This window comes from Nanorana parkeri, unplaced genomic scaffold (assembly GCF_000935625.1).
Source record: "Nanorana parkeri isolate BGI_ZX_2015 unplaced genomic scaffold, ASM93562v1 scaffold94, whole genome shotgun sequence".
NCBI classification, from domain to species: Eukaryota; Metazoa; Chordata; class Amphibia; order Anura; family Dicroglossidae; genus Nanorana; species Nanorana parkeri.
In genome coordinates this window covers 1,766,477-1,777,389 of record NW_017306362.1, presented here as the reverse complement: position 1 = coordinate 1,777,389, position 10,913 = coordinate 1,766,477, and the positions used below count along the sequence as shown (strand labels likewise).

Sequence of the window (10,913 nt, the reverse complement as noted above, 5' to 3'; positions counted from 1 at the left end):
CTCTCCCCCAAGCACTATCAGCAATATCTGCTGCCACCTGCCACCTACCTCCCCAGCACTATCAGCAGCACCCTCTGACACACTGCTCTGAATTCAGCAGTGCAGCATTGTTGCCACACCATCACATATAGCCATATTAGATGGACTTCACTGGCAGGAGCAACAGGTATTTGTGGAACTTTGCTGGGGAACTCAGAGAAAACTGTAAGTGCAGGTAGAATTATGGTGAAGTGCTGCAGCACATTTTTTTTTTAATGAAAGGCCATCGTTCTACTTTAAGTCTATGTGAGCATTTAAGATCCCATCAGACACCTTCAGCTGCTGGTCTATGGACACTGTTTTCCTGACCAATAGCTACTCTACTGACAAGGCAGCACTGACACCCGGCAGCACTGACAAAGTACATAGAAATGCCGACTCGTTTATGTACATGTTTATACCTCTATCCAATAAAACCCAGAGTCACACCAGACGCCCTCTTCTGTGTTCATATTTAGGGCTCTGCTGTATGGACAATTTCTTATTACCGTCTCGCAATTGGTAATAGTATAATTGGTGTGAATAGAACGTGTTATGGGGTAACCAGGAAACGGGAGAAAACAAGAACTTAATCAAATTGTGATATGAAATTAACTCGGGATTGCTGTTCTGCCTTATGTATTCTATTGGATTTCAGAGTGCAGAGCTCACCTTTTGCTTGTTGCCATATTGCTTTTGCCAGTATAATGCACTTTGTCCTTCAGTTATGAATACAGATGTCACCTGCACGCTGAGACTCTCAAGTCAGTGCAAATCCATTTATTAATAGATGCCACTCAGAATGTCAAGCGCTTTCGGGGCCACACAGGGTCCCCTTCATCAGGCTCAGGCTCAGTCTAATGTCTACTCTGAGTCTGATGAAGGGGACCCTGTGAGGCCCCGAAAGCGCTTGACATTCTGAGTGGCATCTATTAAAAAATGGATTTGCACTGACTTGAGAGTCTCGGCGTGCTGGTGACATCTGTATTCAAAGTTGTTCCATGTGCTGCGCCATCCGTGGTCATTTCAAGCACCAATCATTGTCTTAGGATTTCCTATAAGGAGTGGTACAGGATCTATGGACATTTGTCCTTCAGTTATTCTCTCTAGCTGCTTTACTAAGTAACATCTGACATGACTGAATGCTTTTCTTTTTCTAGGTGCGTGAAGGTGTCTTCATTCGGAGCACTCTCTCACTTTACTAAGGAGAACAAAGTAAGCTTACAACCTGCTATGTCCCCTGGTTGATTTTGGTGCCAATGCCCAATCATACAGCAATTTACTTTAAAGCGGACCCATCCATATCTTTAATAGTCTGCATACATCAATGACCAAAAAATCTGTACCTTTTATCATTACAAAGCAGTCATTGAGCTCCAGTCAAGTGATTGTACCCAGACATGAAAGTAGAATTGGGCTAGGTTCACACCTCAGCGACACCAGGGACGCACGATCGTGTGGTGGTGCACACAGCGTTTGCCGCATGGCTCTATTAATTTCAGTGGGGTGACATCCACGCGGCAATCGCTGTAAAAAGGTACATGTACCTTTTTTTTTGCGACCCGTGATGCGCAGCTTTTTTAGCCGCGATCAAGTCAAATTGCACGGGCGGAAACGCGGCAGGAAACCGCATGATCTGCCCGGCGTGACTGGGGTGCCATTAGAAAATAATGGCATCCACAGCACGGTAGGCTGCGGTGGGCGACTCCGTGACCACGCTGCAATCTGCGTGGTTTTGTGTACGAATGCCACGCGGTCAGGAGTCGCCCAGGTGTGAACCCAACCTTAGTCTGCTAGAGGTGGGTAGGTGGATTTCCTACGTCTGCCCTCATTCCGTGATCACATACTAGGACTATTGTACATCTAGACCTTTCTGCACATGGGACAACATGTGTACACACAGCCAGGACTGTCCATACCCTATATGCCACCTAAAGCTATAGAGCTGGATTGGGATTGGGCATGCTGCTGAAAGTGCTTCTCCGGGGGGGACTTTGCTGATTAGCGGTGCTGTCAGCGGCTCTCTGTCTGGTCCCGCCCAGCTCACCGATGTCACTGGTTGCCAGGAGCTCGGCGGGATGCCAGCCAGAGAATCCCGCTCAACCTGTCAACCAACGACATCAATGAGCTCGGCAGGAAGCTGAACAGAGCGTCACAGGTTGCTAAGAGCTCTTAGCAACCTGGGACGCTGTGGCTGCCCCCCTACACATGCCACCCCCCCAATAAGATGCCACCTGAGGCTACCACCTCAGGCTGCCTCATTATAAGGATGGCCCTGCACACAGCTGAGCACATGGAGGCTTGTGCAGATGCAGTAGGATTTTTTTTTTGGGTGTGAACCTCTAAGTGTGCCCCAGGGCTGGTTCTATCTATGTTTATGCCGTCATTGGATATCTCGCTCTCTTACTATTGACCTGAAGCCACTTTGGCATTCTTCCTGCCTTTTGATCACTGCGACAGTCAATCATAATGAAAAAGATCTTTGTGTATAAAACTTGTTTCTTTATGTAGCTCAATTCTCCCTCTTGTGAGACCGGTTTTATTAGTGTAGGTGTTCTTGTTTTATTTTTGGATCTGTAAAACAAAAAATAGTTATGACTTTGTATGTATGAAATGAAATGTAATCATGTATTTCATTTAAGATTTTTGTCAATATTTCCTCAAGCAATTTATAGAGGAAAAAGGTGTTCTGCTTATCAATGCATGGTACCACAAATAAGCCCTGTAGGCAGGGCCGCATTTACTCTATCTGCTGCCCCAAGGCCAGGTTCCTTACCGCAATCCACCCCTTCAATTGAGAATGGCAACCAGATGGTGGGGGTGGCAGGGTTAGTTTTATTTTTTTTTACATTTATTTATTTTTTATCACTTTTTCTATTTTTAAAATGTATTTTTTTAAAACTTTTTTACATTTTTATTTATCTGATCTTTTTTTTTACATTTTTATTTTTTTATCTAATTATTTTTTACTTAGTTTTTATAATTTCTTTTTTTTATAATTTTTTTCTTATTTTTTTTCTTTTTAATCACTTTTTTCTTTTTAATTATTTTTTATTTATTTTATTTTATTTTTATTTATTCATTTTTCACTTAACTTTATTGCTATCACACAAGCCCCTGTGTGATAGCATTTGGAGAGATTAGTGCCATTATTCTCTTTTCAAATCAGTGCTTCCACTTCTGACTGCTGGGATCCAGAAGCCGCACAATGGGCACCAGGGTTCTAAGTCCATAGATATAAAGGGATGGTTAAAGGTTTTCTGACCGCCCTGCAACATGTATCTCTGTTGGCTCTTCCATAAACACGAATTTATGGCTAGAGGTAGGAGGAACGGGAGAAAATTAGCCTCTGGTGACAGCTTATTAGGAAGAACAAAAAACAAATGTTTATGAAATGATAGATTGTTCCTTCCAAGAGTGATTGGCTATCGGGTATCTGCCAGACCCAGAGGTTTGAGGTCGCCACTCAACCTGGTCCAAAACGGCCATTACCTTCAGTGCAATTTAGGCATTACCCGATCTTTCTCTTTCTCTTCTAAGCTAATAATAAAGCAATACATACACAACAGCCACTTGTATTTTTAATTAACTCAGTCCCTTTTTTAGCCCAGTGGGGCCAGCAGCCGCTGCCTGGACTGTGCGGTGGAGAACTCTTGCCCATACTCAGCAAAGAAGATTTACCTCAACAAGGTGAGTACAGAGCGGCATCTGTGATAGTGTTCTTTAAAAGATACTGCTGCGAGGTACATGCCTGGAGGCGGCCACTGGGGACCTGCTGAAATTTCTACTTGCTTTCAATGTTTCTTAGTCACTGACCCACAACAAGCATGCAGATTTTGAAGCCAGATAGAGGTTGGAGCTCCTGATCTGCACACTTGTTCTTGGTCAGTGACCCAGAAAGTATTGAAGCCATTGGAACAGTCCAACAATTGGATCTGCCACGCAACTAGAGAGGTCAACAGTGGCAGCTTTTGTAATTCTGCCAGAAGTTCATGGTATGCTCTCCTGATGATCATATTTGCCGTTCACCAACGTGTTACAAATAATAGAGTAATGTGGAACAGTAGTCTAAGGCTAGGTTCAGAACTGCGCGACACCCGGGACAGTGCGATAGTGTGCTAGTGCACACATCGGTTCTCACGTGGCCCCATTGATTTCAATGGGGTTACATCTGCGATCGTGTTCAATTGCACAGACGGAATCACGGCAGGAATTCGTGTGATCCGCCTGGCGCGACTGGGATGCCATTAGCAAATAATGGCACCGCCAGTGCGATCGGCTGCAGTGGGCGACTGCGTGGTTTTGTGCACAATTGCCACGCGGCCAGGAGTCGCCCAGGTATGAACCTAGCCTAAAGCAACCAATCAGAACCCTGGCTGTCCTTTGTTACTACATTAACTGTCCATGCTTAGTCACATTGCCTTTTTTATTGATGGTCACCATCAATAAATGATGAAGAAGGACCATGTAGAGGCAGGTCTAGTGGCCTCCTGTTACATATCCAGGTACTCATGGCTCCATTGTCTATGGCCACTATAGGTCAGACAGACACTTCAGTTAGTGCTCTTGCTACATGACTGCTGGGATAAAAATAACTACATAAGAAGTCACCTAGAAATTGTAATGTTTTCGGTAACACTCAGCAAACTGATAGAACTACTTTGAGAAACAGGAACAAAAGAACACGCTGACTATGTTACTTCTACTGATATACAACATGCGATTTTAACAACCACAGATGTGCATTTAATAATAACCTTTAAAAAATCTTTATCACATATTAAGACAATTTACATTGAGCTAATTACTATCCATTTTATATCTAAAAGAAAGAACTCCTAAAGCTGAATTTTCATATAAGCCGCACGAGGTGACGCCCACCCTGGTGCCACCGCTGAACCCAAGAACAAAATAAGATAAATTGCGGTTTATTAGTCCTTCAAATTGGTGGCTGTATTAGTTTTCTTTTTTCAGGCTGCAACCAATTTCATTAAGTACAGAACATACCAGATGATCTTGCCAAAAATGCTGTGTCCTTGTCACTTCCTGTGAGCTGGACTGCGAGCAGTATGTTTATTCTGTTAACTAAAAATCATCCAAGTAACAGAGATTAAAAGAGAGCGATGGGGTAACCTTTTTATCCCATAGTGCTCTTAAGGGTCACGGGAGGATATATACTAGCCCTCCGATGACCCAAAGCTCAGTATATAGTGATCTATTGCCCGCTATAAACTGAGAGCGCTGCAACCAGGACGGATCCCGACAATACTGTTGAGATCCACCCAGCTGCCTGATTGACAGCGGGCTCTGCCTATCTAGAGACAGAGCCAGCTGTGCCCCCACCCTCCATGCGTCCTTTCCACCAGTCAGCACTGGAGGATCAGAGATGGGAGGTTGGGAATCCCTTCAGGGAGCCGTGACTGACAGTCACCGCTCTCTGCAGGGAGATGATTGGAAAGTGAGTGAGCGACGGTATGTGTTCGCTCACTTCCCGATCTATAGTGCCGACCTGTGACAGTTTTAATATCACACGTTGGCTCTAGCTATGAGGATGAGTATAAATCACTCACTTCTTAGTTCGTCTTTGACATAGGCAGATACATTTGAAGTCCAGCTTAGGTGACAACCATGACTCCCTCCATAGATTCAGTGAAGTGTGGACAGGAAGTGTGTTATTCACAGTATTACCAGGTGGTATAAATGAAGGGAAAAAGCCTAAAAAATTTAACTAATGCAGGCATCACTTCTAAGGATTGGTGAGCTGCAATATAAATAAAAATTGTTTTTGGGTGGACATACACAATAATCACAAGGAATCACCCTGATGGCAGTTTCTTTTTGCATAGACCAATGATATAATAAAACGACATGCGATCAAAGTAACCCTGTGGACCAACCACAGGAGCTTGTAGAGATTTACATAACAAGCACTCGCTGGATTTAGGGGTTCCCAGGGGCTTAGCAAGGTGACCCAGCACACACTCTGGTACCTCTATGCGCCCGCTTATCATTCCTGCTGGCTGGTTAGCACTTTTAAACCGATCACAGGGTCACATTTAATAGCAAGTGTATATACACTGTTGAAAGAAATAAATCGAGTATGTGCTAAACAACATTAACATGTTAAATGAGTATGTGCTAAATTCCTGCCATGTAATGCCAATATTTATAAATCAACATAGGAAATATGTTAATACATACTGAAGAAACTACATGTACATCTGTCATTGTGGATCCGGGAGAGCCAAAGTCCCGTTTGCAAAGGACACTGTTAAAGGGCTGGCTATTAGGGAAATCTATTGTGCCGAGTCGGCTGCTTAGAAGATTGCCATCTGTTCATTAAAGCCAGGCCAAACCTCCAGCAGAAGTGGAGGAGACAGAATGGGCCCAAGAAGTGGCATTGAATTGGAGAGAAAAAGAGGCAGAGGCTTGCGCGGCCGCATACAATGGGCCCGTGCCGTCTGGCAGGAGCCAAACACAAGGCACTTACAATGCATCTGCTCAGCAGACGGCAAGGGCGCTCAGCTCCCCTTTCTTCCCTTTTCTCTTTGTAGCAGAGAAAATCTGACATCTGCTTAGGCTGTGCGACAGGGAAAATAGGAGATAAATGTGTTGGCCTGCTTGTGTTACAATCTGGCTTTTTTTTTCTTAATGCCTGTATTTGGCTAAGGCCGGCCACAAACATTAAAGGTGGTCAGAACTGCGTTCATGGTCTGCCCATCGAGCGGCCTTCATTTTAACTGATCGGTTCATAGTCATACATGCTTGCGCGTCTATGTCGTCAGCAGCCCACTTCCCTCCGGGCACCAGCTTTATCTCAGAGGAGCAGAAGGACCCGAACCAAAATTTTCTGTAGCTTACATGTCTAATTGTGCATGCATGTCTTCAAGCAGAATTCTTGGGAAATGTTTTATTAACCCTTGCAGTGGGGCTACCCCTGCACTGCAAGGGTTAAGTGCTCGTTTTGGTCTGTAACTCCGCTCCCTCCGGCCTGTCTCCTCCTGTGCTGGAATGTCACTCGGCGTCCTCACGTCCTATGCACTGTGTATAGAATGTGATGACTCGTGGACCTTGGACCATTCCATTGCCAAGTGCAGTCCCAACACATAGACATGGCAATATGCCTTACTTCTTATTGTTCCAGTTCACACCAATGGCCTGTATTTGGTGTGTGCTGAAAAAAATTGAGCAGGTTGCGTTTTTATGCAGCACAGTAAATTTCAACGTGCTACATTGTATTACAATGTGATTGTGGTGCATAGAGTTAAAATTAAATTGTGTGACATTTTAATACAGTTGAAAAAAAGAGAAAAAAACTAAACAGTAACAACGCGTTGCACCGTCCCTACACAATACACACCAGCAGAGTATACGGAACATGACATTATTATTTTTATTATTATACAGGATTTATATAGCGCCAGCAGTTTGCGCAGCACTTTACAATATAGGGAAGACATTACAATCACAATACAAATCAAGACAAGATGGTAAGGAGGGCCCTGCCCCTGAGGGCTTACAATCTAAGAGGGAGGGGCAAGTGATACATGAGGAGGTAGCTGTGTGGGGATGAATTGTTTGACAACATGATGGTTGAGTGTTTGGGTTGAGGTGGAATAGGCTTGTGCCCACTAGTGTGAATGGACCCTAATTGCTCAGCTACTCTGCCTTTAATCTACACATGTCTGCATTCAATACAAAACTTCAATACAATACAAAAATATAAAAGAGTGGAAAAGTGAACTTACTGTGTAAAAGTAATTTTAATATTTACTTTAAGGTAGACTGTAATAACTCGAAATCTGCGATCCCCTTGCTTTGTGCTTTTCCAGGGACACTTTGGCTGGCCTGTATCGGTCGTGTGCAGCAATGGCGTCTATGACATTGAATCACTGACTGAAGCTTTAAGGACAGGTCCTTACGGACGGTGTGTTTACGACTGTGACAATGATGTTTGCACTAATCAGGTAAATGCAGAGATAATACAATGACCTCTTTAATAATGGGTTATATACTATTGGGTATTGTGGGAGAAATACACTTCACATATAATGAATTAGTCCTGCGTTCCTACATGTGTCTTTTTTTGTTGTTTTTGGAACCAATGCTTTGTGGAAATGATGTAAGCAGCAGTAGGTGACCACTTCGTTAGCGCTCTTGCCTTGCAGCCCTGATTATTGGGTCTGCATGGGGTTTGTATATTTTCCTTGTATCTTCCTACGGGTGAAAGGATGGGGGCCGATATGTACAGATTTGTTACTGAAGGAGGATGAGCCGGACATCTAATCTGCCTCATTGCGGGCCCATCCAATCCTGTTAGAAATTCGGCTAATCCGAACTTGCTGGCGAACCCCACTTTAATATAGGAAGTATCTTTCATAATGGCATGTAACAGAAAACAGTCACTCCTGTACAAAGATGAGCATAGAAAAAAATATTATATATTATTTTTATTACTATTATTACTTATTATTATTAATAACATTTGTCAGCTCTACAGACAACTATCTATTTCAAAGTTTTGATTGGTTTCCATCTTATACATAGACAGTTTGTTGCATTCACATGTCATATGTAGCTCAGTAACATATCAGATAGGCCTATGATCACAACACTATATCCCCTCTCCCCGTCTTAACACATCATTCAAGCTAACAATGGGGTAATGTAGCGATAGTTTCCATTTTATCATTCGGATACCATTATTAAATACTGAGGTTACATATGATACAATCCCTTGGTGGGCGCGTTCAAATCATGCACCAAGGGTCCAAAACGAAAACATGAGTTTATAGAAAAAATATAGGGATAGGGACTCCTGAGCTCCGGATTTCTTAGTCAGTATTTAACCTGGGTTGTCTGACGAAGTGCAGGGGAAGTTCGAAATTCCTAGATATGACAGCCATGGGTCCCATACCGCTTGGAAGTTTGAGTATCTATCCTGTAAAATGCCAGACAGCTATCTAAAGGACAATTACTATAATAAATATTGTATTCTACCAACAGGTTGTGAACATGGAGTTTGAAGGTGGTAAGACTGCTGCCTTTACAATGATGGGTTTTACCTATGCGCTCGGAGTAAGGAATACCACCATCTTTGGGACCAAGGTAATTTTGAATGTAAAGACAATGGCTATGCTTCTGTGAAGTTCTGAGCCATATCCATTGGAACCACCAGATAACAACACTCATGTGAGGATTGGGCTGTGTAGAACGAACCTGGGGGGTGATAATAAGCATTTCCATCCTTCAGAGGCTCTCATTAAAGCAGAACTATAGTCCAGGGTGGCAGGTGGTCCATATCTATAATGTACACAGCATAGTGGCACGTTATGGCACACTTACCTTGCAAGTTTGCCCTTCTCCAGTGCTGACTGATCCAAACTGTCAGTCACCACTCCATCCCCCGGTGCTGCCATCTTCTCTGGTACTAGTTTTGGGTTCCCAATCATCCTCTTCAGTCTTTGAGTGGCCTCTGATGATGTAACACCTATGCATGGGCACAGGAGTTCTGCGGTCCCCGACATCCGAAGCTGGGGTGTACATTGCACTTGCACCACAGGAGGTGTATACTAAATTAAAAACTACTAGAAGCAAGAAGAGTTTTTTTGGCAGGAGAGACACACTTTTTAGCAGTGTCTCTCCTGTGTCTCTTCACATTTAAACATAAAGAAACATAGGGAGATTTTTCAACCTGCTGGAAGATCTATGTGACCTGGCCAAAAAAGGAAGGAAGTCCTGCACTGTGGGTGACAGATGGGTCCAAAGGCTACAGATGTCATCGCTCCCCATGGTTCCCATGTAAAAATCTCGTCCACGTCCATGGCTGCCCATGGTTCCCAAGTAGGAATCTCCATATCCGTGGCTGCCCATGGTTCCCAAGTAGGAATCTCCAGATCCATGTCCATCTCAATCACATACCTTAATGTGCACAGAGAGTTTGGAATTTAAGTCATACTCTTTATGGGCTTCCTTAGGTCCCTTTTATCTGACTTTTGAGCTTGGTGAAGGGTGTCTAAGGATTCCCGAAAGCTTTCATCTTTAATAAAGGGTCCCAGTTAAACTCCAAACTTTCTGCACTAATTGATGGCTATCACGGTCGGTATAATACTCTACTGTGCCTTAACATACTGTTTCAGTTGGAGAAGGACCATGTATGAATAACCTAGATAGGGACCCATACATTTTGTTGGCAATTCAAATAACAAATCAGTCCCTCTAATCTCCAGAGAGGTGTTTTATTCTTGATAAAGCTCTGCTGCCAGGATTCCTGCCCCCTCTGTATTCCGAAGACTGCATGTTCTCCCTGCCTACTTTAATCTTGTTTATATTCTGGAAAAGGTTCCAGCCCTGACATTGCTAACCTCTCCTTATCTCATTATTGTGCCAGCCCGGCTGATTTGCTTTACAAAAGGCCTATTCTCCTAGCAGCTGGACTCCTGTGTGATGTGGCTGCAGGGCTTCCAGCTGTCAGATTCCTTCATGAGATAGGGATTGATGGAAAGCACACACTTTGCTGCTGCACGCAGGCTTCATCCATTTAGCCAAAGAGAGGAAGATGGAAGATCCAGTTTGGATTTCTGTGGGACCCTTGCATAGCGGGCACGGGGTGATCGTTTGATATGTGTCAGGCAATAGAAGTAATGAAATCATATGTGTAGCCGTATCATTAAAATATATTCATATAACAGAATAATGCCAGATGGCCAATTTGATCATCGGTGGCACATACATTATCATCTTAGGGCTTATCTTCAGGAAAGAAAACATCTATGCAGTGGGGCTCAGTAATGTCTAGGGGTATTGTGCAAAGGACTTTTCCTTAACTGATCCCCGCTCCTGTAAGCTCCAAGACCGACTACTGCAGCCTCCCCCCCCCCCCCGCGCGCCGACCA

The 10,913-nt window shown here is 43.7% G+C and overlaps 1 protein-coding gene across 1 annotated transcript in view; it reads left to right on the top strand.

Moving 5' to 3' along the window:
* LOC108783928 overlaps positions 1–10,913 on the top strand; it is a 56,092-nt gene that overhangs the window by 37,606 nt on the left and 7,573 nt on the right. The window contains exons 9-12 of the mRNA XM_018552638.1: positions 1,179–1,233; positions 3,625–3,708; positions 7,851–7,985; positions 9,025–9,126. Of these exons, the coding sequence (XP_018408140.1) occupies positions 1,179–1,233; positions 3,625–3,708; positions 7,851–7,985; positions 9,025–9,126 (376 nt within the window). The remainder of the gene's footprint in view (positions 1–1,178; positions 1,234–3,624; positions 3,709–7,850; positions 7,986–9,024; positions 9,127–10,913) is intronic.